The sequence below is a fragment of the Lynx canadensis genome, chromosome A2 (assembly GCF_007474595.2).
Source record: "Lynx canadensis isolate LIC74 chromosome A2, mLynCan4.pri.v2, whole genome shotgun sequence".
Taxonomy (NCBI): Eukaryota; Metazoa; Chordata; class Mammalia; order Carnivora; family Felidae; genus Lynx; species Lynx canadensis.
The window spans coordinates 135,479,388-135,503,798 of record NC_044304.2 but is presented as its reverse complement, the minus strand read 5'-3'; the positions used below and the strand labels follow the sequence as shown (position 1 = coordinate 135,503,798).

Sequence of the window (24,411 nt, the reverse complement as noted above, 5' to 3'; positions counted from 1 at the left end):
AAGAATTATACACCACCACCAAGTGGGACTAATCCTAGGTACACAAGGCTGATTCAGCATTTGAAAATCAATTAATTTATTTTTTTTGTAATCTACCACAATTACAGGCCAAATAAGAAAAAAAAATCACACGATTATATCAGTAGATGCCAAAAAAGCATTTGAGGGGCACCTGTCTGGCTCAGTCTAAAGAGCATGTGGCTCTTGATCTCGAGGTTGTGAGTTCCAGCCCCACATTGGGTGTAGAGATTACTAAAAATAAGTAAATAAACTTTAAAAAGATAAGGCATTTGACAAAATCCAACACCAATTTCTGATAAAAACCCTCCGTAATGTAGGAATAGAGAAGAAAGTCTCAACTTGATCTACAAAAGCCCTATAGCTAATATACTTAATGGTGACAAACTTAGCTTTTCCATTAAGATCAAGAACAAGTCAAAGATGTCCCCCTTTCCACTGCTTTCAGCATCCTACTAGAAGTCCTAGCTATTAAACAAGACAAGAAAAGGAAATAAAAGGTATACAGATTGGAAAGGAAGAAATAAAACTGTCTTCCTTTGCAGATGACATGATCATATATGTAGAAAATTCAAAATTGAAAAAAAAACTTTCTTGAAACTTTTTAATTTAATTTAATTTAATTTAATTTAATTTAATTTAATGATAATAGCAAGGATGCAGGATACAAGGTTAATATCCAAAAATCAATCATTTTCCCTGTTTGAGCAATAAACAAGTGGAATTAGAAATTAAAAACACAATGCCAGTTACATTAGCACCCCTCCAAAAATGAAATAGTTATAAATCTGCCAAAATATACATAAGATCTATATATGAGGAAACTATAATAAACTTTGAAGAAAACTTTTATGAAATAAATTTAAAAACAACTAAATACAGGGAGATCCATATTCATGGATAGGAAGACTCCATATTGTCAAGATGTGTTTCCTTCCAACTTGATTTATAGTTTCAACACAATCCCAGTAAACATCCAGCAAGTTATTTTGTGGATATTAACAAACTGATTCTAAAAGTTATATGGAGAAAAAAAAGACCCAGAATACCCAACTCAATAATAAAGGAGAAGAATAAAGTCCAAGAACTGGCACTACTCAACTTCAAGATATTCTATAAAGCAACAGCAATCAAGAGTATAGTATTGTCAAAAGAATACACTAATAATTTGGTGGAACAGAATAGAGAGCCTGGAACTAGACCTACATAAATATAGTCAACTTACCTGTGACAATGAGGAAAAGCAATACGATGGAGAAAAGATAGGTTTTTTTTTCCAATAAATCATCCTAGAACACCTGGACATCTTCGTGTTAAAAATTAATCTAGACACAGACCTTACACTCTTCACAAAAATTATCTCAAAATGGATCACAGACCTAAATGTAAAATGCAGATCTATAAAATTTGTAGAAGATAACATGGTAAAAAACCTAGATGACCTTGGGTATGAAGATGACTTTTTAGATACAACACCAAAGGTACAACCTGTGAAAGAAAAATTGATAAGGTGGACTTCATTTAAAGTAAAAACTTCTGCTCTGCAAAAGACAATGTCAAGAGAATAAAAAGTCACGCTATAGACTAGGAATAAATATTTGCAAAAGACCCATGTGAAAAGACCATTATCCAAAATATACAAAAGAGCTCTGCAAACCCAGCAATAAGAAAATAAACCAATTTAAAAAATGCACAGAAGACCTCAACAGACATTCCACCAAAGAAGATATACAAATGGAAAATTAGCATATGAAAAGACATTCAGCAGCATATGTCATCAGGGAAAAGCAAATTAAAGCAACAATGAGATACTGCTACACAACTATACTAGAATGATCACATTCCCAAACACTGACAATGCAAAATGCTGGGGAGGTGGCAGAGGAATGGGAACTCTCCTCCATTGCTGGTGGAAACTTTGGAAGACAGTTTGATAGCTTCTTACAAAACTAAACATACATACTCTTACCCTAAGCTCCCTAGCATTTACCCAAAGGAGTTGAAAACTTTTGTCCACATGAAAATCTTCACAAGAATGTTTATAGCAGCTTTATTCATACTGCCAAAACTTGGAGGCAACCAAGATGTCCTTCAGTAGGTAAATGGATAAATAAACATCCAGATAATGGAATATTATTCTGTACTAAAATGAAATGAGATATCAAGCCATGAAAAGGCTTGGCTTCCATGTCTTAAAGAGGAAATTTAAATGTGTATTACTAAGTAAGAGTAGCCAATCTGAAAAGACTACATACTGTATGATTGCAACTATGTGGCATTCTAGAAAAGGCAAAACTATGGAAATAGTAAAAAATCAGTTGTTACCTGGGAGTAGGGGGAAGGAGCAGATAAATGAGGGCTCGCCAAGAGTGAAACTTAATGTAAACCATGGAGTTTGGGTGAAAATGATATGCTGATTGTAAAAGTGTATCACTCTGATGTGGAATATTGATAGTGGGGAAGGCTGTATGTATGGGGGTGCAGGAGGTTTACTGGGACTCTGTACTTTCTGCTCAATTTTGCTGTAAACTAAAACTTCCCTAAAAATAAGGTTTAATAATAAAAAAAGAACTAGAATGATTTGAATAGACCGTGCTCTGAGACTCTTCTTGGGGTCATATATAAACACAAACCTCTCCAAATAAGGACAGAGTTAGAGGACTTAGTAGGGGTCTACTGTCTATCTACCACATGCCGGTACCTGCATCTTTTATGATGAAATTCTTCCAAGAAGAAAGGAGTACCAGAGAAACCTCATCAACTAAAAGCTGGGATTTAAACAAAGAAAAGCCACTTAGCTTCTAGTGTACAAATAGTATTTCCTAGGGGCACCTGGGTGGCTCAGTCGGTTGAACATCTGACTTTGGCTCAGGTCATGATCTCATGGTTTGTGAGTTTGAGCCCCATGTCGGGCTCTGTGCTGACAGCTCAGAGCCAGGAGCCTGTTTCAGATTCTGTGTCTCCATCTCACTCTGCCCTTCCCCGCTTGTGCTCCCTCTCTCTTTCTAAAGAATAAATAAACATTAGAAAAATTCTTTAAAAAATTACTATTTCCCTTGGGGCTCCTGGGTGGCTAAAAGGTGAAGTGTCCAACTCTTGATTTGTGCTCAGGTCATGATCTCATGTCAGGCTGTGCACTAACAGTGCAGAATCTGCTTGGGATTTTCTCTCTCCCTCCCTCTCTCTCTCTCTCTCTCTCTGTCTCTGCCCCTCCTTCCCCGACTCTCTCTCTCAAAATAAATAAACATTTTTTAAAAATCCTTGAAACACTATTTCCCTTGCTGAGATTTGCTCATTAAGAGCCATCAGATAGCTACCACTATTTGAAAAAGCTTTCAAATAAATAAATGGTCCTTAGCAGAATATACCTCTTTTTTTCTATTAAATAGCCTCAACTTTAAAACAAAAATAACCTCAAATGTATCCTAACTCATGAAAGCAGGGACACAAGAAGATATTTGTACACCCATGTACATAAAAGTATTATTCAACATAGTCAAAAGGTGGAGACAATCTAAATTGACAAATGAATAAACAAAATGTGGTGTATACATACAATGGAATATTACTCAGCTTTAAAAAGTAAGAAAACTCTGACATATGCTACAACATGATGAGCCTTGAAGCCATGATAAGTGTAATAATCCAGTCACAAAAGAGCAAATATCATAAGATTCTACTCAGATGAGGTACTTAGTCACATTCACAATGATAGAACATGGAATGGTGATTGCCTGGGGCTAGGAGGAGGGAAGAATAGGATTTTAATGGCTACAGAGTTTCAGTTTTGCAAGATGAAACACATTCTGTGGATGGAGGGTGATGATAGCTATACAACAATGTGAATGTATTTAAGGCCACAGAATTATGCACTTAAAGAAGGTCGAGTTTAGGTTATGTATATTTCACAGCAGTTTTATTTTTTTTTTATAGGAAATTTATTGTCACATTGGTTTCCATACAACACCCAGTGCTCATCCCAACAGGTGCCCTCCTCAATGCTCATCACCCACCCTCCTCTCCCTCCCCCACCCCCCATCAACCCTCAGTTTGTTCTCAGTTTTTAATAGTCTCTTATGGTTTGGCTCCCTCCCTCTTTAACCTTTTTTTTTTTTTCCTTCCCCTCCCCCATGGTCTTCTGTTAAGTTTCTCATGATCCACATGAGTGAAAACATATGGTATCTGTCTTTCTCTGCATGACTTATTTCACTTAGCATAACACTCTCCAGTTCCATCCACGTTGCTACAAAAGGCCATATTTCATTCTTTCTCATGGCCACGTAGTATTCCATTGTGTATATAAACCACAATTTCTTTATCCATTTATCAGTGGATGGACATTTAGTCTCTTTCCATAATTTGGATATTGTTGAAAGTGCTGCTATAAACATTGGGGTGCAAGTGCCCCTATGCATCAGCACTCCTGTATCCCTTGGGTAAATTCCTATTAGTGCTACTACTGGGTCATAGGGTAGATCTATTTTTAATTTTTTGAGGAACCTCCACACTGTTTTCCAGAGCGGCTGCACCAGTGTGCATTCCCACCAACAGTGCAAGAGGCTTCCTGTTTCTCCACATCCTCGCCAGCATCTATAGTCTCCTGATTTGTTCAATTTAGGCACTCTGACTGGCGTGAGGTGATATCTGAGTGTGGTTTTGATTTGTATTTCCCTGATGAGGAGCAATGTTGTGCCTGTTGGCCATCTGGATGTCTTCTTTAGAGAAGTGTCTATTCATGTTTTCTGTCACAGCAGTTTTAAAAAAGTTTCTTAAGAGTATCTTAACTCATGTGGGATCCTCAAGAAGCTGTATTTAAATAAATGAGTCATGTTTTGTGTTCCATGATACTTAGAGACTGAAGAGATCAGTGAGACATGATTAGTGAACACATCTGATAACAGCTAAATTTCACACAAATATACAGATTTTATTGGCACATGGTATTTTCTTACAGTAATAAATAGAATCCAATCTTAACGGTTAGTTTGGAGTTGGGAAGGCATGTGTTCTTGACAGGAGTGGTCAGATTTTGTGGTACCATTTTCTTCAGAACAGCTTCTAAGAGGGAACATGTGTGTTGGCAGGGAATCATAGAGGTGTGCAAATCTTTGGGAGCCCTAATGCTTCTCTCTACACCATCAAGGTAATTCATGGCCTCTGGTCAACATCCCCCAAGGTTTTTTTTTTCCCTTCGGTCTTAACATAATATCACAAAAAATAACTAGCGCCATAAAAGTCAACATTTCAAATATAAAATTCTTTTAATACAAATATAATTCATATAATCATTTTAAAATACAGGCATTTATATGAGTTTGAAATATTAAAATAAATATTTCCTAGAGAAAATTTTATTTGCATCACAGAATTATAAAACAGAAGCATATAAAATGAATTGCTTGCCTCTTCCATGTGTCTCCCATTATGTGCCCCACTCAGTCTGTACAGTAGGAAATGCATGCGGCCTTAAACAATACAGCATAGCCCTACATACACCTAGATCTTTGAATTTCATGTGTATCTACCCACAGCACCCACAGCCTATCTGCCTGCACACTCTCTTCCCAGAGCTTCTGGGGTAAGAAGGGTTTTCCTGCACCAATTTGCCTTAAAGCATTTTTTTCCAGTCATCCTCTGTTCAGAGGTCTTATGAGCTTGTTACTTTCTGGAAGCTGGGAAAAGTCATGTCAACTTCTACATCAAGGGAATTATCCTGCTACATTGGACTATAGCAACCCTTTTCCCAGGTAAGGGATGTACTTTGTCTGAGTTATTTGGATTTTTGGTAGAGCGGTGAGTGGTATTAACCCTTTCCCAAATCAGGAAGTTCTCTCTCCTGATACCTCGATGTTAACATGGTGTATATTTTGACAAGCTGATGTGTGACTCTTGGGGTATTCTAACACTTGCTTGGAAACAGAACAGTCTGAATATTTAACAGACAATATAGTTGTGTTCTTAAATATCTTGGAGAGAGTACAGGAAAAGAGATATAAACTTACATAAGCCACTAAAGTTTCCAGTTACCATTAATTAATCATATCTCTAAATAGTGTGATTACAGTTCTTCTCCAATAATACAAATTAGCAAGTCTCACTAAACAGTAAGTTGAACAATGAGGCTGGCTGATGTTGATAGCCACCTTTCCAATGACTACCAAAGGGAAAAAGTTTTCAGGAAGATCTGGCTTGCAAACACAAGTGGTAAATCTTCAAGGATTTGGAGTACCTTTCACACAATTTGCCCACTGCCAGGAAGCCACTTATCCAGACCCATCTGAGCATCCTTAACTCCTCTTATCAAAATTTTTCCTTTTAAAGATAAACATTACACATCGTAGTTTTCTGAGGCAGAAAATGTTTTCTCCTCCAATTTCATAAGCAAACATCCCATGCAAATATTTGCACTGCTCTCTAAAGCCTTGTTTCATGCACTTCTTCTTCCGTCTCCTCCTTCAGAGCAGCAATTTTGGAACGAGACTTGTGCCTGCTGGAGTTCCTGGTGGGGAAGAACCTGAGCCGTTCTGAGGGGCCAATGGCCTGGCGGAAGAGGCTCTTCTCACTCAGCAGCTTCTGGATGGAATCATACTGCCGCACCTTGTTCTCCTCTATGACCTATGGAAGTGGCCGTTAGTGAGATCTCAAACAGAAGGCAGGGTGGACCAGAGCAAGGGCAGAAACTGGTATAGGCTTAGAGGAAGAGAAAAGCCAAAAAGGAAACACAGTGTCCACAGGCTGGCAGTCTGAACAGTCAAAGATATCTCCTTTCATTGCTGAGTCCTCTTGCTTTATTGAGCTTCTCCCTTTGGAAAATTAGCTATAATTTTCTACTGAGCAGCTGGAAGACTTTTGTTTTTTAATTACTATAGTACTGAGCACTGTGCTTCTTCAGAGAACTTTAAAGGAACTAACATTGCTTGCTCAGCCAGAAAGACCTTTGATAGATCCTCATATGTGACCTTAAAAATGAATGTAGAGGTGCCTGGGTGGCTCAGTCGGTTAAGTGTCTGACTTCTGCTCAGGTCATGATCTCACGGTTAGTGAGTTCGAGCCCCGCATCAGGCTCTGTGCTGACAGCTTGGAGCCTGGAGCCTGCTTCAGATTCTGTGTCTTCCCCTTTCTCTCTGCCCCTCTCTCTCTTGCACTCTTTCTCTCTCTCTCTCAAAAATAAACTTTAAAAAAAAAAAAAACACCAAAAAAAAAAAAAAAAAAGAATGTTAAGTCCACAGCATGACAAAGAATTGAGCCTCTTCAACAGGGGACTTGAAGCTTAACAATTCCAAATTGGTCAGGATTTGTGCGAGTTTAAAATGCCTCCCTCACATGTTCAAGTTGAGCAAACGCAAGGCCAGAGGATAGAAAGGCTATACCCAATCTCCTGAACCTGACCATGGCAGGGCAAGAGGCTGTGGGTCGGCCCCATAATTTGTCACTTGAAGCTTAGTAATAATAATGGTAATAACAATCCTTCAGTAAGAAAAGAATTTACCTCCAGGAGCCTCAAAAGCCTTAATGGAAATGATGTGATACATCATCCTCAGAATTTCCTTGTGACTAAACCCAAGGGAATTTGTAAACATGACTTGAAAGAATCTGTGACAGTTTTGAAAGCACAGTAAGAAGGTGTTTGGGAGAGGCACTTACCTGAGCTCCAAATAATGATGAGAAGAATAAAATGAGTCTTTCCACTACTGCATTAAAACCACACATCAGATTGCAAGGCAATCCAGGCCTCTCCTGGACCCCATCCAAGGGAGATTTAGTCATTAAAAGCATCAGGACTTAGACCTTATTATGACTTGATCCCCAAATAAAGGACTCAATGTACAGATGTTTCAATTTATCAATGTTACCTAGTAATATTCTGATATTTGAGATTTACTGGATTCTAACCTCACCTCATAGCTCAAATCAAAGTGAGAAATTATGCAACTATTCGGAATAAAGCTGGATGGCTGTGTGACACGTATTTGAAAGAACTTGTACATTGTTGTGTTGTGATTTGCAGGAAGTCCCACATGAGATATTGTTATCAAGAAATAAAGGAGAAATGAGATCTTAAGCAAGTTGTCAACACTCACTAAAAATCGTTGACATTCCAACATAGCTTCTATCCTGTGTTCAGAGAGGATTACTGTGCAATCTGCAAATGCTTGTTTCAGGGTTCTTCGAATGATTTGGTATGTTCTAGAAAAGAAAGAAAACAACACATATAACATCACAGAAGGTCCATAATCTGCCTTTATCCTTGATGACATACCCACTGTCCCATCAGTTTAGTTCTTTAAATTACTTATCTTTCTTTGAATACTTTTATTAACATAATGCTGATTTAGAGTTGGCCACAATCAGCTTCCCAACCATGGGGCAGATTCTAAGTTTCCATAAATAAATAGGACAGATACTTTGAAGAAAATTTCACAAATAAGTACATTTTATTATCATGTGGAATCACCAGTGGTTCTTTTGTGCTCTAAAAAGTCTTACCATATAAATGGCACATAAAGGAAAATCATAAGAATCAGATTATGCCTATGTAACTAAGTATTTCATCATGTTTTGACAAGGGGGAGAGTTTGTATGAAATTCCAAAATTATACTCAGAAGAGAACACAGGGCTCTTATACCAGGATATAAGCACTTGTGCTCACATCATACAGTGACTTTTCCACTGGGCAGTCATTTCATATGTAGTGAGGGATCCTCCACTTGCAGACATGACAGCCTAATGGGAACCGGTATCAGTATGAAGTAGGCCTCAAAGATTAAATGGCAGGAATTCTGAAACTCACATTGGATCCAAATGAGCACTAGGTTCATCAAGCAGCAAGATTTTTGCCTTACTGAGAACAGATCTGGCCAAGCACATCAACTGCTTGTGGCCATGGCTTAGGACATAACCCCCATCCACCAGGACAAAATCGAGCTTCCCAGGAAATTGCTCTATCACAGATCTGAGTCCAACCTGCAGAAAAGAGAGAAAACATTGGATAATTCAGATACCACAAGGTTAAAGACACTCGAGAGGTTGACATTCTAAAAAGACACAAGGCAGTCTGAAAGTTTAAATTTTATATCAACCACCCATCACCCCTGCTGTTTGGGTTTGATTGAACCAAAGTCTACATATAATCTTTGCGGCTCTAAAGGATAAGCCTATGACTTGTTTCAGCTCTGTACTTAATTTGGGAAGTTTTCAGTGAGTGCTTATTATGTGCCAGGTACTCCTCATAGGGGTTGAAGAAATCATAAATGGCACATGGCCCCTGCAAGGCTCAGGATCTATAAATACATACATAAATAATTACAACACAATTGAATACATGCTAGAAGAGATAATAGTATTAAACGCAGTTATTTGCTCTATCATGACAGATTCTTTTATTATACTTTCCATTCTCTACTTTGTCATAATAGCGCATGAAAATTAGCAGAAAATAATCAACTGGGGAGCTGCCTCAATTCATAAAAACTGATTTTAAGAAATTGATGAAACTATGAAGTAAAAAGATGTACAATAGTGGTATATTACTAAGAGATTTAAAGGTGCTTAGATATTGAGGTGGAATATGAGAGTTGTGTTAGGGCCAGTGGCTTATTTTTTCAAGCTAGATAGGAAATAATAAGGTGAAAATGCGAACAAGATATAGAAACAAATTCTTTTCAAATAAGATAAAAATTATTGACATCTTGGTTATTATTCAGATAAATGTGCATTAACTTTTATTTTCTTTTATATTATTTTATTTTAAACATTTATTTTATTTTTGAGAGAGAGAGGGACAGAGAGAGAGGGAGACACAGAATCCAAAGCAAGCTCCAGGCTCAGAGCTGTCAGCACAGAGCCCGACATGGGGCTCGAACTCACAGACCGCGAGGTCATGACCTGAGCCAAAGTTGGACGCTCTACCAACTGAGCCACCCAGGTGCCCCTATTTTTTGCCAAATATTGCTGAGTGTTTGAGGGCCAAGAGATACATGGATGATGACTGCCCCCTACTCTTGGGGAGTCTGGGATTTAGTATTGGGAAGTAAGATACAATACTAATTATAATACAGGCAGAATGGGATAATGGCTTTAGGAAAGATCCCTGAATTCAGCAATGAATTCACAGATGGCCCATATCACCACGTTTGATCAGCAAATATTAACTGTACGCCCATGAGATGTATTGCAGGTGACACTTCTTTCCTTGACTGGGTTCTCATTAAAGCAATCTCACTTTGTAAGAATTTATTAATTTTGAAAAGAGTTTCTGTAATGGTCGGGAATGTAAACATATTAATTAGACAAGGGGGAGTTCTCTGGTATATCCTGGAAGACTCAAACGTAAAATTACTTTCAGCTCCAAGGATCTGAGAATGTGAATAAAGACACTGGGTGGACCTGTGTCCTTTCTTTCTGTCTTCGCCTTTTTGCTTTTACTTGGCTTCAGCCTGGGAACCTGCTATGTCTCTTACATTACTTGCCTCCAGATTCTCCTTCAGCTAGAATCCCATATCTACCCCTTTGTAGAAACCTCAAAAAAAAAAAAAAAAAACTACTGTGTATCTGTTGTCCCCACTACCTCACAACATAGAACTTTTTTCTTCTTTGAACATGTATCCCTTGGTTTATGAGAAACCACATACCTATGACCACTTAGGAGCCTGTGTGGGCAGCTCTCCCTCTTCCTGTCCTCTGAATATTAGTCTTCCTTACCCCTAACTCTCTAAACTCTCCTTCTGAGAACCCATTTATTCTTAGGGTATCAACCACCACAGATAAACTAATGATTTTTCAAATCTTTATCTCTAGCCCTGGACATATTTCCAATATTTCTTAAATCCTTCTCCTTGCCAACCCCATTGTGGTGGCCCTCATTATCTCTTAAGCTTTACACTATAAATCCCAAGTGGTTCGATTTGTCAACTGACCACACAAACACCCCAGGGATCCTTCTAAAGTACAAATTTGACCCTCTCATTTCTGTTTGAAATCTCTTCCTGACAGAATAAAGCTGAGCTCTCTCACATGACATAAAAGGCATCCAGAGTCGAATCCCCTCCACCCTGCTTCCAGTGGCCCCAAACAGCTTGTAGTTCCCTTTACACCCTGACATACCCTTCTGACTATCCCTGATCATCCTTTACATAGTCAGGCATGTAGCCATGACAGTATTTGTGGAAGTTTCCCCTGTTACACTGCCTCTATGCTCTTTAGCTCTATGTGTCCCCTGTGGTAATGGGGACAGTGTAGAGACACACTGTCAGTCTTGATACATTTATTCATTTGTTCAACAAATATGTACTGAGCTCCTAGAATGCTGGCCAAAAAAAAAAAAAAAAGAAAAACCAAAACCAAACCAAAACAAAACAAAACAACCCAACATAGTTTTGATGAATGCAAAAGTGAATCCAAACTTAAAAATGACAAGTGATAAATGAATGAGAGCTGATTTTGTCCTGCCGGTATAGAGTACAATAGTAGACTAGACACTTCCCCTGTCTGTGTGCTTTTTTTTTTTTTCCTCATCTTGACAACTATAAAATCCCTTCAAAATAAAAGTATAAAATTACATTTCCTTTTTTGTAACAGGTTGAAATAAGATCTAAACCTAGTTTGAACTGACCCCAAAACCTCTTTATTTATTTATTTATTTATTTATTTATTTATTTATTTTGAGAGAGAGTGCATGTGCGCAGGTGGGGGAGGGGCAGAGGGAAGCCGAGGTGAGAATCTTAAGCATACTCCATGCTCCATATAGAGCCTGATGACATGGAGCTAGATCTCACAAACTGTAAGATCATGACCTGAGCCAAAATCAAGAGTTGGATGCTTAAATGACTGAGCCACCCGGGTGCCTCTAAAATTAGAAGTTTCTTAACACTGATAAGGATTTTTTTTTTAATTTTAAGTCAAATTAACCACCAAGAAAAGCACAGATTAGACGGATGTTACCAAGACTTAGTGAGGTGATCGTTTCACATTGCGTAGAATTATCAAATCATTACATTGTACGCTTGAAACTAATAGTGTTCTATGTCAATTATGCTTCAACTAAAAAAATAAAAGTACTGATTAAAGATTGGAGCTCTGAAGTCAAACAAAAGTGGCTTTGAATCTGCACTTCACCACCCATTTACTGATAGTATCAGGTGTGTTACTGTAAGTCTCATTGACCTCACTTGAAAAAAATGAGGAAATTAACAAGATAGACTTCAAAGAACTGTACTGAGGATTAAATGAGATAATTTGTGGAAAAAGGTTACTACAGAACATGGCACATGGTAAGTACCTAATCCACACTATTAGTTGTGTCAGAACTTGGGAAATTCCAAGGACATGGACCTGGTCACTGAGACACTACCCTGGTATGACAAGATTAGCTTGATATGCCACAAATCAAAATTTGTAAGATTTTGCCTTCGCAAGTTGCCTTGGAAAGTAAGTTAGCAGGAAGTACTGCAATACTACTAATTTATATCATACCTCTAATAACGAGGTTGAGCTTTTGGTAAGAATGTAGTGGCATGTACAATATTCTCCCTCTAGATCCACACCAATCGTACACTAATTTCCCAAGCCACCTTACTATATTATATTTTGCATGTGTTTTCTCTCAACAGAAACTATTTCTTAAGTAAATAACTAAGTACCTAAATATCTATCACTGTCAATATTTGGAGAACAAAATTCCAAAAAATAAAAGACAGTGAGACAGAGCAAGCTAGAGTATATTTTGCAATATTCCTATCTCACTGTTTTACTTACAATCAAGTATAGTAAAAAAAAAAATCTTCAGTCATATTCACTAGAGAAAGATCAACATGACTTAGTAAAACTTTAGGTTTTGAAGTAAGTGAACATGTCAATTACCTATTTCCTGCCAGATATTGTCATAGGTTTTGGAGAGCAAATGGGAAGCAAGACATACTAATAATTGTTTTTTAAAACCACAAGGTTGGGGCGCCTGGGTGGCGCAGTCGGTTAAGCGTCCGACTTCAGCTAGGTCACTATCTCGCGGTCCGGGAGTTCGAGCCCCGCATCAGGCTCTGGGCTGATGGCTCTGAGCCTGGAGCCTGTTTCCGATTCTGTGTCTCCCTCTCTCTCTGCCCCTCCCCCGTTCGTGCTGTGTCTCTCTCTGTCCCAAAAATAAATAAACGTTGAAAAAAAAAAAAAAAGCACAAGGTTATTATTATAACTCTATGTGTAACCAACTTAATGTGATGGTAAGAATGGCTTAAATTAGCCTACTGATTATTTGAATATAAATGACTGCTCAGTTATGCATTCTTTAATAGACTTTTAATGAGGGTTTATTAAATTCTGGGTACTATGGCAGACCTGGGGATTCAAAGATGAATAACACTAGGCCCTGCCTTGAAGAAGAAACTCACAGTCTAGATATGGAGAAAAATAGTAAGTGAGAAATTACTGTTCAAAGTGCTGTGAGATCAACTGATGAATGGATAAAGAAATTGTGGTTTATATACACAATGGAGTACTACGTGGCAATGAGAAAGAATGAAATATAGCCCTTTGTAGCAACGTGGATGGAACTGGAGAGTGTGATGCTAAGTGAAATAAGCCATACAGAGAAAGACAGATACCATATGGTTTCACTCTTATGTGGATCCTGAGAAACTTCACAGAAACCCATGGGGAGGGGAAGGAAAAAAAAAAAAAAAGAGGTTAGAGTGGGAGAGAGCCCAAGCATAAGAGACAGTTAAAAACTGAGAACAAACTGAGGGTTGATGGGGGGTGGGAGGGAGGGGAGGGTGGGTGATGGGTATTGAGGAGGGCACCTTTTGGGATGAGCACTGGGTGTTGTATGGAAACCAATTTGTCAATAAATTTCATATATTGAAAAAAAATAAAAAAAAACAGTGCTGTGAGAAAAAAAAGGTTGAAATGGTAATTGCTGATTTAGCAGAATTCTTTATATGTTCATGTATATACATTAATATATACATATATAGTCCTAATATGTTATTTATATATACACCACAAATTATTTTTCAGTAGATTAAAAATAAATATAAATTTTAGCTTATCTCCATCCAAACTAAGGTAAATTAAGATTTACTAGAATCTAAACATTTCTAATTATTTTTATTCCAACTTGGCATGAAAAATAAATAAAAGCATCAATAGTTCGTGGGTATGAAGAACTTTACAACAAAAGAATTTGCCAGCCTTATTTAGTTGAGTTGATCAATCATATGTATTTACAAAGAAAAAAATTGGCTTGTGACATATCAAACAAAAAAATTTATTAGAGTCTGTAAAGGACCAGACATTCTCTTCAAAATGTTGACTTTTGCTATTGCTCTCTGGAATGTTATTATGGAGCAAGAGCTTGCTCTTGTGACAAGAAAACATGGGGAAAAAACCCAGAAAAGTAAATTGTGGTTGGACTGCATAGTCCATTCACAGGCAGTTGTAAAAATAGACCCTCTCAACTCCTTTAGACACTTTTTTTTTTTTTGCTACTCTGAAGGTTTTTCAGGACACTGTTTCTGCTATTTAGCCTGCTCTTTAAATTTTTTTAAGTTTGTTTATGTACTTATTTATTTATTGAGAGAGAGAGAGAGAGAGAGAGAGAGAGAGAGAATCCCAAGCAGGCTCTGTACTGTCAGCACAGCGTCTGATGCAGGGCTCAAACTCATGAACCAGAAGATCATGACCTGAGCCAAAATGAAGAGTCAGACGCTTAACTACCTGAACCACCCAAGAGCCCCTAGTTTGCTCTTTAAAATAACTTACCTGACTATCAATGTGTTAGGAAGGGACCTATTTTATAAGTTATCTACCAAACAAACAATTACCAAAGATCCTTCATCTAAAACCAACAGATGTGTTGCTTAGACCATAGATTACTAAGAAAGCTTGCTGCGGTAAAAGCATGTGAACCAGAAGTCAAAGGATGGAGCTGTTCTAGCATCTACCAAGCCCCTCAGACTTCTCAAGGCTCAGGGTGCTCATTGTTTTTTTAAAATTTTTTTTTCAACGTTTTTTATTTATTTTTGGGACAGAGAGAGACAGAGCATGAACGGGGGAGGGGCAGAGAGAGAGGGAGACACAGAATCGGAAACAGGCTCCAGGCTCCGAGCCATCAGCCCAGAGCCTGACGCGGGGCTCGAACTCACGGACCGCGAGATCGTGACCTGGCTGAAGTCGGACGCTTAACCGACTGCGCCACCCAGGCGCCCCAGGGTGCTCATTGTTAATGGCAACACCTGTTGCCATTGTACTAATGGCAAACTAATCACAAAGCTATCTTCATGATAGATCACACGTGAATCATTTGTTTATCCACTTAAACAAATGAGTCAAATCATTCATTCAAAAAATGAATGAAGTCATTTATTCATTCAATCAACCAATATTTATTGACCAGCATCCACATTGCAACACTACTGTAAGCACTAGAAACACTGCAGTGAATGGGACAACATCCCTGCCCTCAAGGGACTTACAATCTGACGGGGGACATGAGCAAGTTAAGAGGTAAGTCTGTTCCATGTAAAGAATGCTATGAAAGGCCTGGAGGTATAGGAGGTGTGGACCATCACAACAGGTTTCTGGAAGAAGTGATATGCAAGAAGAGACCAAATGATGAGTGGGAGCAGGAAGTAAAGGGCTGGCAGGGTTTACCAGATACAGAGAACAGCATGAGAAAAAGCCTCTGGAGAACAGAGAACACATGGTGCTTTAGAGGAACTGGATCATGGTAAACAGGGGGAGGCTGGGGCATGGGTTTAGACAGGCAAGCCAAGATCGAAGCATGAAGGACCTTGGAAGCCACCTTAAGCAGTGTGGACTTGGTCTAAAGGACCAGTAAAGAGCCATAGAAAGGAGAGAAACAAGTGATTGGGTACATGGTTAAGAAGGATTACCAGAGCTCCAAAGAGCAGAATGAATTATAGGAAGTCAATGAGAGCGAAACCACCTAGGAGCCTAAGCAACCACATGAGAGTTAGTAGTAGTGTCAGATGGGGATGGAAACATTCTAGATATTGGCAGGAGACAGCATTAACAGGACGTGATAGAGTGGAGACAGGTGAAGAAATCAGTAGTCAAGAATAAATTCCAGGTCTTGGCTTTGGGCAACTAGAGGGTGCTTATGCCATTTGCTGGAATTAGGAACACAGGACAGTTGTATGCATAGGGGAGATAAAGTAACTATAGAAACAAGGTGCTTGTCCATGCTGAGATGTCAGGTAGGGAGCTGACAGGCAGATTTGGGAATCATCAGTATAGAGGTATTAGTTAGAGCCAAGAGGTTGCATCAAATTTCCAAGGAAGAATAAGTACAATAGGACAAAATTAGGATTCTGTCAAACATCAACATTTAAGAGATGGCTAGGTGAAGATCAAATGGGAATAGGATCATAATAGCTAACAGTCACTTAATGCCCATTATTTGTCAGGCACTACGCTTGCCAATTATATGAAAGCCTGAAAAGTTATAAGAACTCTACCAATTTACTGAGCCACAATGTTAGGCATCCGTTTTTTTTCCTCTTTGGGATTCAGTCTCTTGAAATTTTCTTTGGTCTACATAGCTGATAAAGTCAGTGCTCCTGGGGGAGAAGTTATCTGTCCCTAAGTCATTTGGGGATGGGGGAATTACACCATCTCAGTTCTAGGTCTTAAATAGAAATTCTCTTTCCTTCCTTTGGACTTGCTTTAAATTCATCCATAGAACAATGAGGCTCAGCATGTCAAGATGAAGGTGTGGGCCTACGGCACAAAGGCAAAGGAAGCCGTTTGTGCTAGCTTTCCTTCTAAGTCTTAGAACTAGTAACGAGGCACGATCATCATGGCTTCACAAAATCTAATCCAGATCAGCTCTAGAATAAAGTTTCACACTGGAGTATGGGGCCAAATGCAAGGTAGGAATAAAGTGTATCTTGGCCTGGTGTTGTCATCGTGTGTACTTCTGATTTTTATCTGGAGGAAAGGGGAATTATGAAGGAGGCACTGTTGAGATAAGATTCAGGTGTTTGGCTATCAGTTCATTTCCCTCTATTGACACAAGTCATATCAAGGTCACAGACAGGACTAGATGAGACGCCATTTGTCCTGGTTTGCCCCAGACAATACTGGTTTATGTCTTTTTGTCCTAGTATCCTGTCAAGTTTAGAAACTGACACACTCCAAAATGTTCCTGTTTGAATAAATTATATGATAAACCACTTGGGACAAAAGCCTAGGACTTGTAATGTTTAAACTAATGCTTTTCTACTATCTGCTTCTGTGGGCTGTTGTGCATTTGTATGCCATCTGTAGGCCTCCTCAACAGAAAGTTATCATTACTACTCAAAGCACATGATATGAATGCCACCATCTCCATCACCATCTCCATTTATGAATAGCAAAGTATTTTTTTGAAGCAGTAGAAGAGAGCTAAATACGAGCTCATCAAATGAAAATCTAGACAGGTAAAATTTCTGTGTTATATTGGTATTTAAAATGTTAGGCATGTCTTTTAAAATTTCATATTATTTTTAAGACCTTGATTTCCTGTAAATTTTATTGTGACTTGGCAGTAGTTGCAGATTTTATAAAGTCTAACGTCTTCCCTAGTTTCTCTCCCACCACACTGTGTTCCTATAGTTCATTCTCTGAAGTCACATCAAAGCTCCTAAAATGTGTCACTTGCAATTTAGTTAATGTTTTCTTTAAAACCCTTGTTTGGTGGGTAATAAGGAAACTTTGATAATAAAAATAGTTAATCTAAGTGTATTTTATGAGGGGCATATGAAGGTTGGGCACCCAGTGGGTGACTGTTTAACACTTACAAGCATGTCAATGCTCCTGGCAACATCTACTCTGAAGGGAGGCACAAAAGGGAGGAACATTTGGAGTTAACAGAATTGGGCTACAATAAAGACCAAAACTATGGGAAAATAGTGGAATAAAGTTGTTCTCTAAGAAGACCTTTGAATCTCAATGTTCTTAGGCCCCATAATTGCAGTCTGCCACCAACCAGGGCTTTGGACGTAAACCTCAAATTTAATGAAATAGAACAGTTTATGTTCCCTTTTTCTTTCACATAATGCCTCTGTGTCCAAGAATGGTTAAGGAAATCAAGAATTTAACTCCCTGTACCCTAAATTCTTCCATATGGTGCCTTTAACTATAATGAACCACCTATTGGGTAAATACGGGGTATTATTTAGGAATTTTTATTCCATTTTAATCCATATATTTCCTATGTGGTCCTATTGACCTCAAGAGATGGAGCAGGCCACATCTAGGTCATGTGACTTTTTGCCTGGAAAGGCTCACAGCCACATCCCATGAAGGCAACTGATTCCTGATGATTTCTAGAGAAGACGGTGGCCATTTGCAGGTGCTCCAGAAAGACCATCACCTCTCTGTGCTAAACCCAAGCTTCCTAGAGAAGTTTATCATGTCAAAAACCAAAGCCTCTCCTTGTGCTGGGAATGCTTTCAGAACCCAGACAGAAAGTGGATGAGAAAGTGTAGAGAGAGGACACTCTGAATCACAACTAATCCTGGTGCCCTATAAGGTGACTGGGTCTCTCCCAGTTTCTGTCTCATTGATATACACTGGTAGTGAAGAAGGCCAAGGGAATGCTACCCCTGGGGCCTGTGATGGGAGACTCGCCACAGAGGAAGGGGTAGGTCTAGTCCAAGGTACTAGGGGCCCCAGGTATGTTAGTGTTTTCCACTTTAAAGTTATACATGCACATACATGCATAAAGGTAAGTGTGTAAAACTATTTCAGCTATGACAACCACTCTTGTATATAAGCTACCTTTTTCAAAATTATTTCAGTTAGCATCCTTACCTCATCGGCAACTTTCCATATTTCTTGATCATTCCACTGTCCATAGGGATCCAAGTTTTTTCTAAATGTCCCAGAAAATATAAATACTTTCTATAGCAATAAAGAGAAAAAAGAGGAAAGTATGAGTAACCTAAATATCTTTTCATGTTTCCATTATTTTATTGCAAAATACTTCAAGCAGAAAAAAATACTTTAAAATAACAATAAATGTCCGTGTACTTACCATCCAGTTTTCTTAAATTTTAAGGTTTTATCATAGTTGCTTTGCATCTTCTTTACAGACATAAAGCATTACAGCTACATTAGAAGCCCCTTGTGAACACTTATCTAATCCCAATGTCCTTAGGTTAAAGAAATTGAGACCATTGAAAGTTGTGGGAAATTAAAACTCTGTTTTATCACAGCACTTTTCCTTATCATGAGCAAATATAAAATTGAGCAGTTAAAAAATTATGCTTATGAGTTATAAATAACTTGTTAGAACAAATTCCTATTTTGTTCATGTATTTTCCTTGGATTCCTTGGGTAAGCCTAGCTTCCTAAAGGGTTTGGAGAGTGTATGAATTTACAGACACTTACTCAAATACACATGTCCACCTGGCCTATAAACCAAGGCACACTTTACTTGTGCGAACAGAAGAAAGCCACCACTTACACATCAGTGAAAAAAGTGGAAATCAAATATTTGTTTAATTGAATGCACATAAGGGATGAGGTGGATCCCGCTGAGATGACAAAATGCCAATCTAATTCCTTGCAAGGAGTGTTGCACAACTATCACTCTGAGACACTCTCCTGCCAAGTCAATGTCCACTTGGGTCAGCCTGTGTGGCTAGAAAAAGTGTTTTAAAAAGAAAACCGCTGTCCCACTGAGAAGTGCTGATGCAGCAGTACTGCTATTATTTCGTCCTCTCTGGGCATATGGGTGAACTGAAAAATACTCTTGATGTTAACATTCAGAATATTTTTTTTTTTCTTTGCCCTTTTTCTTTGGCCTTTGGTTAACATCCAGTAAAGAGAATTAAGAACTAAATGTTCTGAAGTCTGAGTTTTCACAAATTGCCTTACACTGAGAAAGAAAGTTCGGTGACCCTCTGACCTACAAGGAACTGGACAAGACAGGTGGGCTCCAGATTTATGGCATCTATGCCTCTTGGCAGAACGAGAATATTCCCACTGTGGCAGCCAAGTTCAAAGAGGATCACATTAGAGACCTCACTCCCCAGGGCACCATTTATAGCTTAAAGAACTAAGTTGTACCAAATATCTCAGGAACCTTCTGATGAGAGCAACAAGAAGACTTGTGCTGGTATTTCTTAACCTGCATCAAAATCATCTTCCTTAGGGGCACTTATAATGCTTTGCACAAGTGACCACAAGGCGTGAATATATGACTCATAAGATCCTAAGATATGATAGATAGATTTGTGCATCTTTCTACAAGATTTCCAGTAAAGGAAAGTCATGCCCAAATAAGCTAAGGAAAAACAGACAAAGAGTATTATCAGGGAATTCTGATAAACTAAGAATTAAACAAGAATTGGCTCTGAAAATTCAAGTCAATTCATTATTTAAGCAATTGGGTTGATTTAGTACCTAAAGTTCAAAGGCTTACCAAGGGAATTTTGCTATTCACTGTTTCTTTACATTTTTTTCTTTTAATATTGTGGTTCTTTATACAAAAGGTTTCTAGCATTATTGAGAAAGACAGGAGATAGCAACTATGGGGGTTTACCAAATATCAGACCACGTTTCACACACTTTGGAGAGGTTATCTCCACTGGGAACCAAAAAGCTACAACACAGAGCTTCATTTTATGGCAGGTTTACCATATGCCAGGTAAGGATCCATATAAGCATTATCTCTTTTCATCTTCAAATCAGCCTAATGTAATAAATCCTATTATTTCACATGAAGAAATCACAGCTGGGAGAAGTTAAGTGACTTGTCCAACATCATTTAGCTGGATTCAAACCCAAGTGTGTTTGTTTCCAAATCTGTTTCTTATCACTACAGGAAAATGTCTCAAGTTCTATGCCAACCAGTTTTTATTCCTGATCTGGAGCTCTGGAATTATTAAGGTTGGGCAGAAGCAGCCCAATGGGTTCTATAAAGAGCTGATCAGTGTCAGCAGCATAGTCTTTGTTTAAGTACTGCTAGCCATCCCCTGGCCAGAGGCTCAGTTCCTGAACTGTGAATGGAGAGGTTTGCTTCCTCTTCCTAGGCAGGGCCTGGGTTGAAGCAATTTACATGGGCTACAGTGTCTTTGTAACCTTCAAGGATATTTACACAGCCAGTGGAACAGGACAATAGGAAAATTTTACCTTGGCCAAATGGAATAATGTCATTATTCTGGAGGACCATGGGTGGAGGCCGAAGGTATCATAACAACAAAGCAGACACAGAAGTTATCAAAGGCAATGTGGCTTGCAAAGACGCTGTAACAGTGTAGCTCTGGCACAGGAAGTGTACCTACGAACAGGAACCCAAGCTCTTTCAGCCTCAGTGTTCTCACTATATAAAATGGGGAAATGCCACCTTTCCTCTCAAACCTATTCTACCTATAGGCTTTCCCATTTTGATAAATGTACAGCAACTTCACTTCCTCAGTCTAGAAACTTTGGAGTCACCCATGACTTATCTTTCTCCCTGATCCTCCCAAAAGGAATCAATCATCAGTCCTGTGGATTTCCCGCCAAATATATCTCAAATCCAGTTATTTCTCCAGCCCTCCTGCCACTATATAGTTCAAAACACCTATCTCTCTCTGGAACACTGTAAGAACCTCCTAATTGATTTCTTTCTTCTCACTCTTGCCTCCCTCCCGGTCTACTTTTATTTAGCAACCAAAACAATCACTACACATATAAATTGGATTATGTCATTAACCTTTTAAAAAACCTTTGGCTTTCTGTTACATTCAAGGCAAAATGTAAAATTCTTAAGATGGCCTACAGACCCTACATGACTTAGCCCCTTCTACTTCTTTGGGATCATTTAGTGCCCTGCTCTACCTCCTTCCTTTTTCATCCCAGCTACATGGCTTTATTTATTTTTTTTTTTTCAACGTTTATTTATTTTTGGGACAGAGAGAGACAGAGCATGAATGGGGGAGGGGCAGAGAGAGAGGGAGGCACAGCATCGGAAACAGGCTCCAGGCTCTGAGCCATCAGCCCAGAGCCTGGCGCGGGGCTTGAACTCACGGACCGCGAGATCATGACCTGGCTGAAGTCGGACGCTTAACCGACTGCGCCACCCAGGCGCCCCCCAGCTACATGGCTTTATTTCACTTCCCCAGTTTCTTCACACATTCTTTCTTCCTGCCTAAGAATCTCATCTTATACATTCTTTCCATGGCCAACTACATTCTTCAGGCCTCAAATTAAATGCCACTTCCTCAGAGCTATCTATCTTGATCCTCAAAGCCAAATAAGGTACCCAAAATATGATACAGAATACATGTATTTTACTTCCATAGCTTATAGTGAATGTTAAAATTACATATGCATTTGTGAACTTTGCTTTTTTTAAAAAAATTTTTAATGTTTATTTTTTTTTTGAGAGACAGAGAGACACAGAGCATGAATGGGGGAGGGGGAGGGAGAGAGAGGGAGACACAGAATCTGAAGCAGGCTCCAGGCTCTGAGCTGTCAGCACAGAGCCCAATGCAGGGCTCGAACCCGTGAGCCGTGAGATCATGACTTGAGCTGAAGTTGGATGCTCAACTGACTGAGCCACTCAGACACCTCGAGCTTTTGCTTTTAATGAGCACTTCTTCTCCTATACCATAAATTTACTGTGTATCCTAGCAAACAGGCATTATATCTAGCATGTGCTCAATAAATGCTGCCTGAATGAATAAATGGGCTGATATGGGAATAAAAAGTAAAAAAATATAAAAACATTGCTCAACATATTATTTTTCTTCATTTCAGAAGAAGAGTTACTACCACCTATACTCGTTAAAGTAATAATACTAACTACCCATTAAAACTTTGGTCTTTCCATATAATTGCTTGAGAAATTGTATGCCTAACTTTTTCTCATAATAGCTTAAGAGTTTATATTAATACTTATCAAGCATATAGCAATATGCGACATATTAATTTTATTTAAAATAGATATATGTTCAAAATTGTGAAGGAAGAAAACTATGGAAATTGGAAAAATGTGGAAAGCCAAAGTCTTAGATGTAGGGATCTGATACTACTCTGAAATTCTGTAGGTCTTTTGTTTATAGTTTATTGTCTAGCATTCAAGTAATGCTTTAATTTTAATTAAAAAAATCAACTGAATAGACTGGTTCAGTTAGAATTAAATTTCACACAATTCACTAAACATTTCATTCCTGTCTTATAAATAGTATCTCTTCCTCTGCTGGTCAGGGGCACCAGCAGGTGTCTTAGTTCTGTTTTCTAAACTGTTTGAAGTTTCCACAAAGGCATCTCTAAAGCTGAGAGGTCCTTGGAGGTCACTTATGTCCTCTTCCCTGGTTTACAAATGAAACAGCCAAGGCCCTGAGAAGTGATGTGGCGTGGCCAAGGTGACACAGACGTATTTATAGCAAAAAATAGACCTGAAACCAAAAATCACAATGATCCTCTCTTTTAAGAAACTGTTCACCAATAGGAAAATGAGGATGTGCAAATATTTGATATTTATTTAATGTCAGGTATGTATGGCATAAAGAGCAATTCCTGGGACTCAAGGAAGAATAAAGAGAGAACCATTGTTCACGAGCTGACTAATCTCTTTCCTGAAGCTGATTCCTCAACTCCTCAACTCAGTGCAGACAGCTGAGCCTACGTGGGGTGCTCAGAGCTGGTCACATATCACTGCAGCAGGCAGTATGATTCAATCTTGGATATCAATGAAAAACAAAAGAGCAGTTTGACTTTCACGGCTATTGAATATAGCATAAATTAAATAAGCAGGAGGAATGACTCCTTATCCTGTTTATGTATACAGTGCTGTTTTGTTTTGGCTAGAAGGGAAATATATATATATAGCCAAAAATAATATACATATATATATATTTATGGCCAAAACAAAACAGCACTGTGTATATATATGTTTATATATACATATAACATCTATACGTATATAATTTTATTAAAATGTGGCTCCAATGCTTCTAAGCATCACAGTGGCTGTGATCTTACCTTCTAGAAATGCCTGCAAGATTGTATTATAAGTTGAATCTGTACAATACAAATCCATCCAACTTGAACAAATCAAGATTCTAAGGTTGTATTATAGAATGTCTAAAAATAAATGTTGTTTGGCTTTTAAGAATATCTATTAATGAGAACAAGGTGAATGAAGTATTTATTAGTCAAAAATGCCCAAGATTTACAATAGAGAATAATTTTATAATGTTCATGTACATATCATTTATTTATATGTAAATGACTGCATGTAAGATGTTCAAATATTTGTTTCCTGTAAAGTCATTTCATGTTTCACAACCTTTTATACTACAACTTTCCAGTATACACTTTTTTTAGAGACAGAATTTTAAAAAATGATTTCCAGGTCTGACAAAATTGTAAAATTTCAAATTTTTAGGCTCAGAAACAGTAAAGTT

At 38.3% G+C, this 24,411-nt stretch overlaps 1 protein-coding gene across 1 annotated transcript in view; it reads right to left on the bottom strand.

Moving 5' to 3' along the window:
* Positions 1-4,928: 4,928 nt before the first annotated feature.
* Positions 4,929-24,411, bottom strand: part of CFTR (CF transmembrane conductance regulator) — a 158,722-nt gene continuing 139,239 nt past the window's right edge. The window contains exons 23-26 of the mRNA XM_032592502.1: positions 18,824-18,913; positions 8,811-8,983; positions 8,100-8,205; positions 4,929-6,633 (exon numbers count right to left, since the gene is read on the bottom strand). Coding sequence (XP_032448393.1) covers positions 6,433-6,633; positions 8,100-8,205; positions 8,811-8,983; positions 18,824-18,913 — 570 coding nt within the window. The 3' untranslated portion in view covers positions 4,929-6,432. The remainder of the gene's footprint in view (positions 6,634-8,099; positions 8,206-8,810; positions 8,984-18,823; positions 18,914-24,411) is intronic.